The sequence below is a fragment of the Solanum dulcamara genome, chromosome 8, assembly GCF_947179165.1.
Source record: "Solanum dulcamara chromosome 8, daSolDulc1.2, whole genome shotgun sequence".
Classification (NCBI taxonomy): domain Eukaryota; kingdom Viridiplantae; phylum Streptophyta; class Magnoliopsida; order Solanales; family Solanaceae; genus Solanum; species Solanum dulcamara.
Window position 1 is genome coordinate 72,109,624 of NC_077244.1, and position 17,828 is coordinate 72,127,451.

The following is a 17,828-nucleotide window of genomic DNA, read 5'->3' on the forward strand; positions in this document are numbered from 1 at the left end:
AGGCTAGGTTGGATCTTGACCCATTATAACTCATTTTGACCCAAACTAATTTGGATTGGGTTGAGTCTTAACCCAATTGTTGTCTTAGCCTATTATGATCCGTCCAAACTTGACTCGACCCGTTCAATTGTCACCCCTAATATTACTCTCTGCGTCCATTTTTACTTATCTAGTATTGATTTGATCACACTTCTTTAGGGAGCAATAAATAATATGAAAATTTTACTATATCACCAAAAATATATTGGGAAATGACTATAATTAATAATAAGGATAAATTAGGAATTAAGTGATAAATTATCTCTTAATTTTCTAGACTAATGAGTAAAAATTGACATCTATTTTTAATATAACGAACAAGTAAAAGTGCACAGAAAAACCTACTTCCATGAAGGATAATCTTTTCAATTCTCAAAACTAGTACCTGATATTACTTTGTTGTGAACTGGATGGCATTAATCTTTATTTTAATATGGTTGACTGTGGAAACACTATAAATCCTTCAAAATAGGGGGTAAAAATAAAATAAAATATGATTGACTGGACCTTCTTGATCAAGAAAGAAGAATATCCAAAGGTATCAGACAAGAAATGGATTCTGTGTGGAAAATGTGAGGTTTTTGTAGTAGAAAATGAGTTTGTCATAAAGTTGAATACCAAATAGGGTGCGAAGCGAATGAACGTCGTGCCATGGATCAATTTCAAAGTGTGTGAGCAAAAGAAATCAGGAGAATGATTCATTTGAATTGACGAACTTTTCGTAGAATAAATAAGATTAGGTACATGAAGCTTTGTTATTTTCTAGTTAGTCCTTCTCATTTGCCTTGTACAATAGGTAGGTTTAGGCGCATGAGTTTGTAAGTTTTATTTTTATTTAGTTTAATAACTAGAAACCGCTAAAACATGTAACTAATATAGGAGTCACTCCTTATCTGTAAACTTTGATTTGATAATTATATATATGTTTAGTGAAATAATTCGATTGAATTATTGTCATTTTTCTTAATGAACAAAAACTAATTTAAACGAATTGGGGGTAAGAATGTGAATTAGTTTACTCTTTAATAACAAAAATAATATAAAAAAATATGTGTTGTGCATTTATTGAATTAATATAGATATAAGTATATAATATTAAGTTTTTAGATGTCTATTTTATTTGAAATTTGTGTAGTTGAATTTAAAGATTGAATTGTATATAGTTATACTTTCTGTGAAGAATATTTTAAATGATGTTCATAGTTAAATGTATTTAAATACAACTTTAAAAAGAAAAGCGAGTTAGACAATAGATTATAAATTGTTTTAAATTTCAAACACAATTTCAAGTTGAATTTGAATTTTTATGATTAAACACTTATTTTTAAATAAAATAAAAAATTATTTCATATAAAATTTATATCTTATTGTGTCCAATAATAAGTCTTGAATTTATTTGTTCAGAAACCCTAATTTATGAATCTGCCCCCTTGTCAATTTTGACTATAATAATTACTCTATCCATCCATTTTTACTTGTACTATTTATTAAAATTAGATATTCATTTTTATTTGTTTAGATTAAAATATTAAAAGATAATTTATTGCCTTATACCTAGTTTGCTAAAAAGTAGACTAATTAGTTTCAATTCATTTTTAAATGAAATGATTTATAATAATTAATAATGATATGATAAAATTAGTAATTTATTATTGCTGGTTAAAAAATATGTCCATGAATAAATAAAAATAGATAAAAAAAGAATAAGAAATCCCTACATCTTTTATTCCATATGATTGATATTCCTTTTGTTACCCTAAAAGCGAACTGCACGCGGACTCAATTTGCTTCCCCATATTTATTACAGTACAAACAACACCCCAAATCCCTTCTTCAGCTTCACTTCATTAAATTGGGTAACTGAATCATCTGTTTTATTTTTCATCTGTCACCAAAGATGGCTCTGTTTCAGTGCCGCATTCCATTTTCAGCAGTATCTCCATCTCTTTCTGCAAGAATGGAATTTACAAAACTGTTTCTTGGCACTAGTAGTAGTAACCCACTTCCTAAAACCACCCAAAAGAAGTTTTCATCTCTTCATTATGCATTGAACAATTCCAATAACCATTCATCCATATCCACCTTTAGTCAGGTAATAAAAGGTTTGACCTTTTTCATTACAATGGAATACAATTGTGAATTGGGTTTTTGTTATTTTGATTAAAAAATTGTTCTTTTTTTTTGTTGTGTGTGTTTTATTTCTGATTGGTTCAGTTGATTGAGGGTTTAATTAGTGGGAAAGATTTGACGGAATCTGAATCAGAAGATTCTCTTGATTTCTTGTTGGATGGTGCTGATGAAGCTCTGATTAGTGCTTTTCTTGTTCTTTTGAGAGCTAAAGGAGAAACCTTTGAAGAAGTAAGTTGCTTCCTTCCTTCAACTACTATTGACATGTAAGACCCTGTTTGGATTGACTTATTTTTGAGGAAAATATTTAAGAAAAATCTATGCTTTTTTGAAGCCAGAGCTAGTAGACTAGTAGTTAGTTCAAAATATAAGGTAAAGGTTCCATGCGGATGTACAATCCTTCGCGTCAGGGGGCATAATCCACTGTCTAGGAATCTGATTTCACAGCGCCAGAACACGTTAATTCTCACCTTCATTATTGAGAGCTGGAAATCAACCATGAATTTATTGTCATTACTGTCCGATCCGTTTGACCTCATCGAGCTAATAATGATTATTAGGTAGTGGGATTGGCAAGGGCAATGATAAAGCATTGCAAGCAAGTTGAAGGCTTAGGCGACGCAGTTGATATTGTTGGGACAGGAGGGGATGGAGCAAACACGGTGAATATATCAACAGGTGCTTCAATACTTGCAGCAGCTTGTGGTGCAAAAGTAGCCAAGGTTGACAGAGTTCTTCCTTCTCACTGCATATTCATTTCATTGTAAAATTGTGTACATTTGGGGCTGAAAGTTTGTGGAATTGAATTGTAGCAAGGGAATAGATCCAGTTCATCCGCTTGTGGGAGCGCAGATGTATTGGAAGAACTAGGTGTTGCCATTGGGCTGGACCCTGAGGTTAGTGAAATTGCTGTTGTTGGCTGAAAAGTACCGTAGACTCCTCACGTGTCAACAAGCAAGTCCCTGAAAGGACATTTAACATCATATGGTAGTTTTAAAAATCGAAGGTTTAAAAATGAAGTTTTTGTTATTGTTTATGTAGTTAGCTGCTTTATATGGAGAAAGACTGGTTGTGACATTTATCAAATCAATTGTCAAACTAATTTAATGAGTCATCAAGCGACCAAACATGTAAGGAGATGTAATTTATTAAGCTTTAGAATAGGCGGTGAGCTAAATCCAGCACATTGTCCATTCCATTTGTACCTGATGATAGCCCCTAAAACTATTGCTGTTCTTTTCTTGACACTAACTCGTCCACTGTAAGAACTTTCCAAGTAGTATGATGGTAATAGCAGAACGTGTTTCCTTTTATTTGTGCTTATTATAGATCTAAGTTCCCTGCATCATGTGTTCATTTTATTTGCTCTTGGTAACTGCCACCTAGAGACAACAAATATATGTTATATGTTCTCTTTCTTTTGGGACAATGGTTAATGGTGTTAAGAGAAAGTTTCTATAATAAATGGTGTTAAGAGTATTACTGAAAAATCATGACAGTTTAGGGATAACTGACATTATATATGATTTCAACTTGGTTGATGCTTGTGTATCTCATTGTTACTGGCACCAGGGGGTGAAAGAGTGTGTAAATCAAGCTGGAATTGGTTTCATGATGTCTCCAATCTACCATCCGGCTATGAAGATTGTCAGACCTATTAGGAAAAAGCTGAAAGTAAAGACAGTGTTCAACATCTTGGGACCTATGTTGAACCCAGCAAGAGTGCCGTTTGCTGTAGTAGGAGTTTACAAAGAAGACCTGGTATATTTTCGACTTTGATTACAGTAAGACCACCTGTTCTATGATTATAGCTTTAAGAATCTTGTAAACATAACTTATGTGAACTGAGGTGCTAATCTTTCTGGTCTTATCTCCATTCTGCTCGGTCATAGCTTCTTGACCCGTTTCAATGTTCTTCTTGAATATTTTCTACATTCATTTGGTGAATGAAGCAATCTCTTGTTATAGGTCCACAAAATGGCTAAAGCATTGCAAAGATTTGGCATGAAAAGAGCATTGGTTGTTCACTCAGAAGGCCTAGATGAGATGAGTCCTCTTGGTATGGTCCTCTTTCATCACTCTAGTGTATCTATTGTGTTTGGTAATTCCATGGTCATTTTTGTTTTTGACTTTGCTTGTCTATTTTTTTGAGTAATTAGATCTGGACATTTCCATCATATGATGTGTGACAATTCATTTCGCAGGCCCTGGATTAGTTCTTGACGTCACACCAGATAATATTGAGAAGTTCTCCTTTGATCCATGTAAGTAACCTGATTTTCTTTTTCTTTTTAATTTTTTTCTTTTTTGGTGCAAGACTTCTTTATCTTATTGCTTCGCACAGCTAAACGATGAATGCCACTCTAAATATGCATTGCACAATTCTGCAGTAAAAGTGGTGCATTATGATTGATGGCTTTTTCACTAGCATTTAACATTGTCTCTGTGAGAAATTAGTCTGACACGATTTTCCTTCAATAGTGGACTTTGGCATCCCTCGTTGCACTCTTGAATGTCTGCGAGGTGGAGGTCCAGAGTACAATGCCGAGATGCTCAGACGTGTGTTGTCAGGAGAAAAAGGGTCAATTGCTGATGCATTTGTAAGTTTCTTCAATAGCTTGTTACCAAATGTGTGAATCCTCATTAAAGAAATAGACATAGCTTGTTTCCGTTTTCAATAACTTCCTTTCCACCTTGAAAGTTCCTAGATTATTTATTCAAATAAATTCACAGGCACTGAATGCATCAGCTGCTCTCCTGGTAAGTGGACGCGTTAATAATCTGGCTGAAGGAGTGGCATTAGCTCGTGAGACACTACTCTCTGGCAAAGCGGTGAAGACACTTGATCAGTGGATAGAAGTTTCCAATGTAAGGAGAATTTCTCAGCAATTTTCGGATAGATATTTGATCACTTGAACTCATGCTACGTCTTTGCTTACTTACAGAAGGTGAAGGAAGCAGTACCTCAAGTCACTCCACTTGCTGCGTGAACTGATGAAAGATGCCAAGCTGACCACGTTATATTCTCGGGGCTCAACAGTTTTCCCTGCTGAGTAATCGTTAAAGATTCAAAATCAAAGAAAGAATGGATAACACTACTCAACTTGCAATTTTGGCTTGTGGAAGGATTAGAATAAGGGGTTGAAAAGAGAGCAAGAAAAAATGTAACATTGGCTTGTGAAATTCGTAAGGCAGCTGTAGATTTCTGTGCAAAGCATTGTTTGTAATACTTACTAGTGACAATAACCAAGCAAAGTGGCTCCTTATTGGCCATTAAATTTTTCTGAGAGGGAAAAAGAAGAAAATATGACACGTATTTTTATTTCATCATTTCTGGATGATTATAAATGGCTTAAGGTCTTTTTATTTGAAGATTATAAATGGCTTAAGGTCTTTTTATTTGAAGTTTTGTTGTAGTTCATGTAATAATTTTTGCATAACTTTGTCTACGAATTGGACTGGCCTGACAACAATCTAAAACCACACTCTTCGTCTGGACTGGACTGATGATCTAAAATATCAAAAAAAATTTAGTAATTTATGGACTTTTTAGACAATGGTCCAAATATTTGGGACAAAGTGGAGTGACTTACGTGGTAGATAAGAGGAGGGAAGGGAGACTTGGATATATGAAGAGGAGATGTACGGATGCCTCAGTAAGATGAGAGGCAGAGGTAGGCCAATTGGAGAGAAGTGACTAGGAAGAACATGACACATCTTCAGCTTAATGAGGACATGACCTTAGATAAGAGGGTATGTAGGTCGCGTATTATGGTAGAAAATTAAACAACTAGATACATGTTTCCTACGTGACATAATACACGTAGGACGCTACATAGGACACAAAATTATCATGTAGGGCGAATGTGTCTATTTATTTGAGTTTTGAATAATTAAAGTGTCTATTTATATACTAATAAAATTAGAGATCATGCTTATCCAAATTAAGAACCATATTTATTTATTATGCATTTTTTTTTTATAGAAGAAGATGAAATGTTAATGGGGTTGTTACCCGTCACATGGTAGTAATGTACCAGTGACTGAAGAACCTTTGATTACTCACAGAAAAAGACAAAAAACAGTTATTGCAGAAACTATCTTTTCCCGGGAAACATCGAGTGGATAACAAGAAAAGAAAAGAAAAAAAGAAGCCCCCATATACACTTGAACTTCACTAGCCAAAGAGAAATTAAGATTTTCAATATTCTTCTTGTCTCCAAAATTCAACCTTCTAACTGTTAGAAATCGTAGCTATGACTTTCGGCTCTGAATGGAAGTTCTCTCAAGTCTTTGGTGAACAAACTCCCCATGAAGATATTCAAGATTGTAAATTTCTTTCACTTTTCTATTTTTCTTTTTTTTTTGGGGTGTGGGGAAAGGGCGAATATAAATATATCATACTACTACTTATGAATGGTTGCCTTCCTTTTGCTTTGTGTGAAATGTGCAATATTTGTTTCTGAATTATCAGAAATATGAGTTGCTTGAAAAAAAAATATGAGTGGTGAATGGCAATATTCTTAAGAAAAATTGGATGGCAAGTCTGGGTCCCCAAGGAATTTTGCTGCCCTTAATTAGATGCTGTAGAATTATGCATGAAATCTTGAAGCCTAATAGGGTAAACTTGTCTGATTTTTAGAAATTTGGGATGTAGTTGTATTTGTAGTTGTTGTTGTTAATTATGGAATGAAGGATATTGCTTGAACTTGGAACATCCAATATTCAATTGAGACGAGAGACTGGTTGATGCTAGCAGAAAGAATCCTTTAGCATTTTCCACTTGCTTCTTTAATATTTTGCACAAGGGGAGCCTTGGCGTAACGGGTAAAATTGTTGTCATGTGACCAGGAGGTCACGGGTTTGAGCTATGGAATAACCTCTTGTAGAAATATAGCGTTTGAGCTAAGTGCACCAGGCTGCCCTTTTTTTTGCCCTTTAGTATTGCACAATTCCCTACGATTAAGAAATAGGAGAAGCTGTTTTTTTTTGAATATGTAGTTGAGAAAAAGGCACCTGTTTAGCACAGGGCCGTCAGGGAACTAATTCTTATTCCTATATTATGCAATATCAATCTTGGAGTTGAATAAGGTGTTACCTTGGAAATTCAATTGGGGGCTTAATTTGATGAGACTCTCACAATAGGAGGGATATTATGGCTTATTCTTTTATGTTAGCCGTGTTGGTTTTAAGAAGCTGGTGGAGAATGTGAAAAGAATCAATAGCATAGAGTTAAAAAAAAAAAGAGAGGAAACACTGTTCACAAACCGATCCATTAAATTAACTCATTGTATATATGGCAAGGGAAGAACTGGCACGGACTTGTGCATCCTTTGAATGAGAAGGGGGTAGCGCGTGGTATGAGGATTGTTAAACAACAGAAAGTTGGGATGGGTTGTTGAAGTCAATACTCTTCATAAAATGGAAAATAATTCTTTCATTTCTTTGAGCATCAACACACATTTTATTCTTCATCTAATAGTAGATATAACTTGAAATTCCTATATACCCTGAGGAAGAAAATTGGGTTGCCTCTGTTGGTACCTTTGCACATGACTGCTGGTGCACAACTTTATACTTCTATAACATTTTTTTTGCCTTTCAGTTATATAAATATGAAAACAGCAAAGAGACTTCTAGTTTTTCTATCCTTATTTTACCCTCTCACCTGAAACAAAAGAGAGGAATTATGAACCAAAAAAATGCAAGGAACAAGAAGGAAATTGGTGTCACTTTTATTTCTGCCTTTATATTTCTCGATGACCTACACATAAAATGCATTTTGTGTTAGGCGATATTTTATCTGCAATGCAATTTGACAAGAATGGTGATCATCTGGCTGTTGGAGATCAAGCTGGACGTGTCATGATTTTTGAGCGGCAGGCTGGTAAAGAAGTGCGGACAAAAGTTTCAGAAATATCATTTTTGTCGTATTCAAACTTCGCATCACATGTAACCTGTTCACCTTTATGTTCTTTTAGGATCTCCTTGAGTGCAGTTCTCGAAGTGACTCTGGGCAGTTCAACCTTCCACAAAGGCAGCATCCTGAATTTAAATATAAGACGGAATTCCAGAGTCATGAACCTGAGGTATGATTAGATAATCATTTTATCTGCCTTTGGGTATACATCTGTAAGGCTGCTTAAAATTCTGCATGTATAATTGATCTGTATGAACTACGGATGCTGATCATGTTACATCTTCTTCAGTTTGATTATTTGAAGAGTGTGGAAATTGAAGAGAAGATTAATAAAATCAGATGGTGTACGAAACTCAACAGATCATTATTTCTTCTTACAGCAAATGACAGGACGATAAAACTTTGGAAGGTATGAAATTCCTGTGACATCTGTGAATCTTTAGACAAGGTCAAATTGAAGAAAGAAATGGTTCTGACTTATAAGTTTCTGAAAGTTTGGATATGGCCTTCTAGGGGATTAAGTTATCTATTTGTTTTATTATGTGATCTAATACTACAATGTACCCTGAAAAATCAGTTGTTTGCCTTTACATAGTTCCTGTGTACATAACTATCTGCAGAAATCCTGTGAAAAAAAGATAAGAACTGTGTTCTACGGAATAACCTCAGGGTTCTCTGGTTGTTCTCTTGCAGGCTAAGAGCTCCTTCAGAATGATACTATACAAATACTGCTTACATGATTTTTTTATATTTCAGCTGCTACTACATTTTCACATTTACTCATGAAATAGAGCACGCGAAATGGACTACTTTTATGTGTGTGTGCGTTTGGTGCCCTCCAAATAGAAGGCTCTATCTTGGGTGCCTTTTTCTGTATCATCAAAATATTGATAATTAGAAATGCATGTGTACTATTATTTTTTATCTTCTAAGGTATTTCATACTAAGATACTTAGCTTGGTTAGATGCAGCTTTCTGAACTAAGAACTGTTTCTAAAATATTCATCTATTTCTGAAGTAAACCTAACACGAAAAATAAAAACAAGGGAAAAATAAAGGACGTTTTCTCTGTGATGAAGTTCAAGTACTAGCTATATTGTCTGTTCAGAGTCTGTCCATTAAGAAAAAAGCTGGATGGGTTTTCTTTCTGGATGAAATTAGATCGATTTGTCAGTTCCCATCTACTGGGTTTTTACTAAGTTGTACATATCAATTACTATTTTCTTCATTTGTTTCTTTTACAGATCAAAGAACAGAAAGTAAAGAAAGTTAAACAAATGGACATCAATCCATCTGTGACTTCAGAGAATTCTCTTTTAGCTGATAGAAGTTACATGAGTGGACAAAGTGAATCATCTCATGCTAATGGTTACAGTCTAGAATGGATTAACAAAATGAACGGCACATCGCCATCACATGTATGACACGGAGAGTGTAAATCATTCTACTTTTTACCTGAAATATTCTTGCATTTTTATTAAATTCACTTCTCCCCAAATTATATGCATTTGACATGCTATCATAGCTTGTATTTCCGACCTCTTTTGTATCTAGCTTGCAGATATCACAAATGTGGATTATACAAGATCCCGAAGAGTGTATGCAAATGCTCATGATTTCAACATCAATTCCATCTCAAACAATAGGTATTCATATGTTCTTGTAAATCTTATGAATTTTAAACTTGCTCACTTGAAATGAAATTTGACCAGCACCTGTTGTTTGTGTTTCTGATTGAGATTGATCAATCAGATCAGATATCCTTCCTTAACTATCAGTACCAGAAAAACTCAACTGTATGAAAGTTGTTTACCAGTTGAAGAAGTGTCAGGCATTTAGATACTCTGGTTTTAATACTTTTACAGTGATGGTGAGACATTCCTCTCTGGGGATGACCTTAGGATAAATGTATGGAACCTTGAGGTTAGAGATCAGTGTTTCAATATCATTGATATGAAGCCAAAAGATATGGAAGATCTTACAGGTAATTCTGGATCTCTTCTCGAAGCATTTCACATGATATAACCTGCTGGATCTTATCTCATGTATCGGTGCTACTCTCCGTTAATCCATTATTTGAAGTTTCCAGTTTATATTCTCTAAAAGTATGGAGGTGTAATTTATGAATATTACCTGCTAATGAAATGATGCCAGAGCACTTCAAGAACTTATAGAAGGCAAAATATGGTTTCGGGTAGTAGCTTTAGGCCTCATAGGTAAACTTAGCAACGTAATATGTGTATATTGTACATTTATGAATCTGAAATCTACATAAGCCTTGCGTATTGAGTATATACCATCTTAAGTTATCTACAGTTAAAACTCATGCTAGGGATGGCATTAGTTAGGTGACGGTGGGGGAAGCTTTTTGGGCCTGTCTTGTTGATATAGAAGAACAGTTTTAACCATATTCTTTATTTGGGGGGGGGGGGGGGGAGCTAGTTTGTAACAACTGGCCTGTCACTGAATACTCTTCTTCTCAAAACGATTTCTGGAGGCAAGCAATCAAAGGTTGCTTTTGGTCATCTTTAAATTCCTAAGATGCATGCAGAAAATCAAAGAAATAATGACGTGACATCTAAGGGATCATTAACAGTGTTAGAAAGGGCGTTAAAATGAAAAAGAATCCCCACCCCCCAAAAAGGGCTTTTTTTCTTCTTCTTTAAGTGAATTCATTCATCATTCTGACATCTTCTTCTCCTCTATTATAAGAAGAATGGCTCCTAACATCTCCAAGCAAGAAAAATAGAATAGAAGAAAAGAAAGAAAGAAAGAAACTCTATGAACGTTTGAAAGGAATCAGAAGCCGCCCTTACTCCTCTCCCCTGAAAAGGACTTGACCTGTAAATTTGAAATGATGATCTACTTTATGACATGGATTGAATAATGCCATTAGGTAATTTAGTTTCATCACCATATGCTTCTATTCTGCATCAAAAGTTTGACCAGATTGCCACCTGATAAAGGATGAGACATTGTCTATGTAGAGGTGATTACATCAGCAGAATTCCATCCATTTCACTGCAATTTGTTGGCTTATAGTAGTTCGCGGGGATTCATCCGTCTTGTTGATATGAGGAAGTCCGCACTATGTGATCACAATGTGAAAATGTGAGTTTTATACCCATTTCCATTTTATTTCTCTCATCTGTGTGATGCAGTGTGTCTTCTCATCTGCTTCTCTGACGTGGCTTACAGTACTTCTAACAAGCTACAACTTATGGTACTACTTTTTACAGACTGCAAGATGGGAGGAGCCACGGCTCTAAAACGTTATTCAGTGAGATCATTGCTTCTATATCTGACATGAAGTATGCAATGGATGGAAGGCATATTTTAAGTCGTGATTACATGAATCTGAAGGTCTTCTCAATTTTGATAATCCTTTTGTGTATATGTACACTGAACTTTAGTTCATGAACTAAATTTCCTTTGCATTTATTGGTCTCTAATTACATTCGTCAATGAAATGTTCTCCGAATATAGAATTTTCAATTTAATACTCAAGAACTAAACCGAGTGATTTACAGGATATAGTTAGTATTAATATTTTCTTCTCACAATTTTTTCGCTCCTTGATTAGGTGCATTCTGCACTATTTATTCTGTGAATTCTGTGTGTCAACATTTTCCTTGATTTAGCTTGTTGAGTTGTGCTATCCTTTTGTTTTGCTTTTTTGCCTTTTTAACTGCCACCTAGTTTTGATTCTTTCATTTCTCATTAGTGGAATCTTCTTTGTTCTGTTAATCTTGGTGACATGACAAATAAGCTGTGACTTTGTGTGGTTCATATATCCAACGCTCGTTACCTTCTTCTTATGTTTTACATTCGCTGTCATAAGATGGATATGTAATTATATCTTATTTGTTTAATATTTGATAGCTATGGGACACTCACATGGAGAGTTCCCCAGTTGCAACATATAAGATTCATGAACATCTCCGCCCTAAGGTATGAGGGTCTCGCCACAAGTTTTTCTCGACGATGTTTACAAAGATATAAACAGTTAGCGATATGGTGTAATGTGTGAACATGTTATATAATCAAATAGATTGATAGCATTTTCTGATTTTGTGACCTAATACATGTTGTGTGGCAGCTTCCTAAGTTGTATACAAATGATGCCATCTTCGATAAGTTTGATTGCTGCCTGAATGGAGACGGACTTCAATTTGCAACTGGATCTTACAGGTTTATCCTTCAATGACAGTTCTAACCTATGCCCACATATGAATAGTTCTATGTGTTGTTGTGTAACTATATACTTTCATTTTGTTGATATTCTGTACATCTGATGAATTATGGTAATCTTTTGTTGATTTAGCAATCATCTTCGTGTATTTTCGTGTGGAACTGGTAATGAAAATGGCATCACACTTGAAGTCAAAAAAGATCCAAATAGGTAACCCTTGTACTAAGATGATCTTCTATTGTCTTTCTTCTGTTGTTGAATAATTGACACTTCCACCTTGATTTGTAGAAAACCAACCTCTCAAACTACTTCAAGGCCTCGAAGATCGTCATTGAGCAACTTGGCACGGGGATTTTATCGCCAAGGTAGTTAGTAACCAGTATGCATGTGCTTGTGCAGGCCCTATAATTCATCAAATGGTGGAAAATCCACCCCCAGCCCACCCCGACTTAGTTTTTATCGAATTTACATTGCTTTTCATTGGCGATTTCAGGACAAGATCTCAGCTCAGAAAATGAGATTTCCTGTCATATTTACATTGCTTTTTGTTGGCGATTTCAGGACAAGATCTCAGTTCAGAAAATGAGATTTCCTGTAACCTGAAGTCCAAGTTGCTGCATCTGGCTTGGCATCCAACGCAAAATTTGATTGCTTGCTCCACTGGAAGCAGCTTGTTCATGTACCATGCATAAAGTGCTATGAAGAGGACTCAGAGTCATAACCTTCCTGTAAAAAAATCATATTTTGTCCCTGTCAATATACCGCATTTGTGAGGTTGGTTAGTCAGCTTTACCCAATCTCACCATTAGCAGTCTGCCATTGGAAGTTCTTGAAAACACTAACTATTCCTTTAAAAAAAAGGAATTGCTTTTACAAGATAGCATACACAGAAGTTTGATACTTGCATAAACACATTTTGTGCACATCTGAAGAAGAAAAGGTGGCAAACATTTTTGGTTGACTCTGTCACAGTGTTACTTTAATATTCGTTTCATACTTTTCCCTGAATGTGATGGGTGCCAGAGAATAGGCCTACAACTAAAAGTCACCATTACGGTGGGAGCTGACAGTATTTCTTTTTCCCCACACCCCCAAGGGGGATCAATAGTGTTTTCACTTATCCTCCAACGTGACTCGAACCCTCAACCTACCAAATGATGATGGAGGTATTCAACCACTTGAGCAGGTCTCACTTGTCGAGCCAGGAGGTTTGGCTTGGACCTCAACGTGTATATTAATAACCAAAAGGTATATACATGTAGGGTTGGAACAACAAATCTATCCAACTCCTGTAATCTAATCTGAATGGCAGAGAACAAGAAGTATAGTACAATACGTAAATAAACATAAAAAAGGTTCCTATTAGACTTGATTTTGAAAGTGATCAATTTGTTGTACATATACCTAATTAATATTAAGTTTAGCTTTTGTAATGCATGGATAATTTTTTCATCCAAAAGAAGGTGCTCTACCTTTTGCATTATGACATCGCTCGAAGACATTTGAATAAGATGATCTCTACACTCTACTATCTAATATCTCTAATTTATATTGCTCATATTTTATAGTATACTTGTGATAATTTAGTTGTATTTTTTTTAAATTCACTTTATTTTAACTACCGAACGATATAAAATCAATCAATCATGGAAAAAGTACAGTTCAATGTCTTTGGGCTATCTAGTTTGCAAAATATGTACACAGTGTGTATATATATATTGGTAAACTGGCTAAAGAGTACATTTACCTAAGCTTTCCTATAATCATTCTAGTTCACACTAATTTTGATATGTTTCTCAGCAATGGACCTTTCCATAGATGAATTGTTGTGAGCAACAACTCATTTTCCAACAGCATTGGCTTTTCATTTTAATGGATGCCAACGAATGATTTGATTTCACTCCACTTTTATACAATGAACAAAAAAACTTGATTTAACCCCACTTTAATATTATTCAAAAAAAATGTCATTAATTTCTTGAACAAGGACTATTTTCCTTTAGGAAGCAAGATATGTTAGTAAAGTTTTAGTTAGTATGAAGTTGAATGAATTTAAGTGTTCATATCCTTGAATTTTAGAGACGATATTTTGATTCCACTAGGGTGGTTTACCCTTCTCCACATGTCCAAACATTATATAAAAAGTTTCACAAATTTCTTTCCACATATAATGCATAGAGGAAAAAGTCAACTTATTCTTTTATTGGTAAACATCATGAGTGAGAAAAGAATAAGATTCAATAAATAAATGTACATCTCCCTCTTATATAACCATTTCATCCTTGCCTTACTCCTTAGTAATATATATCTACTGAAAAGAACCACAACATTACTAGCAACCATGGAGGAAACTAACAAAGAATCAACTAAAGCTGAAACCAAATACAGAGGAATCAGAGCAATGCCCTTTGTCATAGGTATATATTTTAATTTTTGTGTCTGCTAAAATTTTACAAACAAAAAAAGCTGCTTATTATTGAGTGACTTTATACTTTTAGATGCATGCTAAACTGTTTAGTATGACGATGATAGGAAATGAGCTTAAATGTAACTAGAAATTCATATAGTCGACTCCAACTTCTTGTTGTATGCTAAACTGCAGGGAATGAGACATTTGAGAAGCTAGGAACAATTGGGAGCTCATCAAATCTCTTGGTTTATTTGACAACTATATTTCATTTGAAGACCATAACAGCTACTAATATTGTCAACATCTTCAATGGCACTTGCAACTTTGGCACCTTGCTTGGGGCTTTTCTTTCTGATACTTACTTTGGCCGTTGCAACATCCTTGGATTTGCTTCAGTGTCTTCCTTCTTGGTACAATAAACACTCATGTTGAGAAAAAATTGAGATTAAGAGTTGTTTGGTATGACGGAAGTCATTTTTTTTAATGGAAAATAGTGTCACAGAAAATATTTTTCAGATAACAAAATATTTTGCTGAAAGTTTTAAGTTATGGTTGAAGCAAGTCATATGAAGTGAAAAAGTAATATCAGTGTCTTCTTTCTTGGTACAATCTCCTTATCATACAACATGAAAAAAGACAAAAATTGTCTAGAAAATGACTTCTGTCGTACTAAACACACACTAACTTATAAACCATTGTTTAAGTCATTGTAATTACCAGATCTTATCGTTGTCTTCCAATTTGATAATTTACAGGGGATGTTAGTTCTGACTTTAACAGCAGCAGTCTCAAAGTTTCATCCACCTGAATGTGGAAATCAAGAAACTGCACCAATATGTGTTGGTCCAACAGCAGGACAAATGACATTTTTACTAGGAGGCTTTGGATTGCTAGTAATTGGTGCTTCTGGCATAAGGCCTTGTAGTTTAGCATTTGGGGCTGATCAATTTGATCCCAATACTGAATCTGGAAGAAGAGGAATTATGAGTTTCTTCAACTGGTACTATTTCACTCGCACGTTCGCTGTGATGGTCTCATTGACTATCATTGTGTATGTTCAATCAAATATCAGCTGGTCCTTGGGATTAGCCATTCCAACAATTATGATGTTCCTTTCTTGTGCACTATTCTTTGTGGGAACTAAAATATATGTCAGGTTTGTGCCAAAAGGCAGCCCTTTGTCAAGTGTGGCACAGGTCTTAGTGGCTGCATTCAAGAAAAGGCACTTGCAGCTGCCAGAGCAACCATGCTTCTCCCTATTCAACTATGTGTCTTCCAATTCCTTGAATTCTATGCTTCCTTACACTGATCAGTTTAGGTAATTCCTCAACTCAACCCTTTGTCAACCATAAATTATTGACTAATTAAAACAGCTCATGATTTCAGATTCTTGAGTAAAGCAGCAGTGAAAACCCCAGAAGACCAGATAAACTCATCAGGTGGATCAGCAGTCAATCCATGGAGGCTTTGTAGCATTCAACAAGTGGAAGAAGTGAAATGCTTGCTGGGAGTAATCACAATATGGGTTGCTGGAATTATCTATTATGTCTCTGTTGTTCAATCACAAAATTATGTTATTTTCCAAGCCTTACAAAGTAACAATCAACTAGGCCACAACAATTTCCACATCCCACCAGCATCTTTCATAGTGATTTCCATGCTCAGCATAACAATTTGGCTACCTATATACGATCGCGTTTTACTTCCATGGCTTCAGAAATTCACAGGAAAAGAAGATGGAATCACCCTTCTCCAGAAAATGGGAATTGGGATATTTTTATCGATCGTAACAATGGTCATATCAGGGATTGTTGAAGACAAGAGAAGGACCCTGGCAATGACTAGGCCAATGGTACAAATGACTCAGGGGAAAGGTGCAATTTCATCCATGTCAGGACTATGGCTAATACCTCAGATGGCATTATCAGGTAACCGTTTGCAAATCAATGTTTGTTTTACAATTTTGCTCATCATTTCAACTTCAACTTGAAACAGAGAAGTTGAACTTCAAGAACTAGTTTGAGGAGTAATATTAAATAGTAGTAACATTTTCCATTCACATGCATCATGCACCAGAAGGACAGTTTTGGGGAATTCGTATTTCATAGTTAGAGGTGAAATTCTCAGATTTATAAAAGACAAACAGCGATGAAAGCATTTGCCAAAGATGTTTTCATTAATCAAGAACGAAAGTTAACTTCTTTTCCAAATGAAATTCATGTTGAGAAGCAATTCCAACGTTCAAATACTATTTTTAACTTATACGTACTTCAAATACTCATGACTGAATACAGGTCTTTCCGAGGCATTTACATTAATCAGTGAGAACGAGTTCTTCTATAAACAATGCCCTGAAAACATGAGGAGCATCGCGGCATCTTTCTTCTTTGTTGGAATGGCAGGGTCGAGTTATCTGAGCAGTTTCTTGGCATCAATTGTTCATAAGACATCAAATTGGTTGGCTGAGGACCTTAACAAGGGGAAATTGGACTATTTTTATTACCTCATTGCAGCACTAGAGATTCTGAATTTGGGTTATTTTCTTGTGTGTGCAAAGTGGTACAAGTACAAAGGAAGGGCAGGTGACAACAAATTGAATGAAAGAACAGACCAGAATGAAATTGTAATGTAATTTTCAGTCAACAGTAATAGTATGGTAGTTGTTCATGATTTAATAATGCTTTGTTAGAACCCAAAATAGAAAGTAAAACAAGAGAAATGAAAATTATAGGGATGATTATGAACGGTTACTCAATTTTTATTTTATTGCACCAAAGTTAACTATTTTTGAAACAAAAATGTCGCTCAATTTCGCCCAAGTATCATAGAAATTGATACTTATATAAATATATTTTTCAAGATAGTATATACAGAAGGTCGATCAGTTAAGTCAAATGCACTACTAAGTCATTATTGATCTATTGGCTTACTTTCTAGGACGTAAAGGACCAAAAGCAAAGCTCATTTTCATTAGACTCTACAACGATCATGGTACTTTTCAAGATTAAAAAAACTAGTCACCCCATGTAATTTTACAAGATTCTCCTAACATAATGTGATATTGTTATTCTAGATTAAGGCTGCATGAATTTTAATAAGAGACTTCGTAATTATTAAAAATATGTGACACTTTATACGTA

The 17,828-nt window shown here is 34.9% G+C and overlaps 3 protein-coding genes across 3 annotated transcripts; all 3 read left to right on the forward strand.

Moving 5' to 3' along the window:
- Positions 1 to 1,795: 1,795 nt before the first annotated feature.
- On the forward strand, positions 1,796 to 5,538 carry LOC129900691 (anthranilate phosphoribosyltransferase, chloroplastic-like). The gene is made up of 10 exons (XM_055975706.1): positions 1,796 to 2,131; positions 2,254 to 2,397; positions 2,727 to 2,888; positions 2,979 to 3,062; positions 3,739 to 3,927; positions 4,135 to 4,225; positions 4,371 to 4,430; positions 4,648 to 4,766; positions 4,900 to 5,034; positions 5,112 to 5,538. The coding sequence occupies exons 1-10, from the start codon at positions 1,937 to 1,939 to the stop codon at positions 5,154 to 5,156; spliced, it is 1,224 nt and encodes a 407-aa protein (XP_055831681.1). The 5' UTR covers positions 1,796 to 1,936; the 3' UTR covers positions 5,157 to 5,538.
- A 631-nt stretch (positions 5,539 to 6,169) lies between these two features.
- On the forward strand, positions 6,170 to 13,239 carry LOC129900517 (serine/threonine protein phosphatase 2A 55 kDa regulatory subunit B beta isoform-like). Its single transcript, XM_055975507.1, has 14 exons — positions 6,170 to 6,495; positions 7,958 to 8,061; positions 8,148 to 8,255; positions 8,376 to 8,495; positions 9,331 to 9,504; positions 9,641 to 9,732; positions 9,952 to 10,070; positions 11,074 to 11,197; positions 11,326 to 11,449; positions 11,969 to 12,037; positions 12,186 to 12,277; positions 12,411 to 12,488; positions 12,567 to 12,643; positions 12,840 to 13,239. Exons 1-14 carry the CDS (start codon positions 6,423 to 6,425, stop codon positions 12,968 to 12,970), a joined length of 1,485 nt encoding a protein of 494 aa, XP_055831482.1. The 5' UTR covers positions 6,170 to 6,422; the 3' UTR covers positions 12,971 to 13,239.
- A 1,211-nt stretch (positions 13,240 to 14,450) lies between these two features.
- LOC129899538 (protein NRT1/ PTR FAMILY 2.9-like) lies at positions 14,451 to 17,459 on the forward strand. The gene is made up of 5 exons (XM_055974539.1): positions 14,451 to 14,695; positions 14,881 to 15,098; positions 15,444 to 16,006; positions 16,075 to 16,616; positions 16,983 to 17,459. The coding sequence occupies exons 1-5, from the start codon at positions 14,527 to 14,529 to the stop codon at positions 17,318 to 17,320; spliced, it is 1,830 nt and encodes a 609-aa protein (XP_055830514.1). The 5' UTR covers positions 14,451 to 14,526; the 3' UTR covers positions 17,321 to 17,459.
- The last annotated feature ends 369 nt before the right edge of the window (positions 17,460 to 17,828 follow it).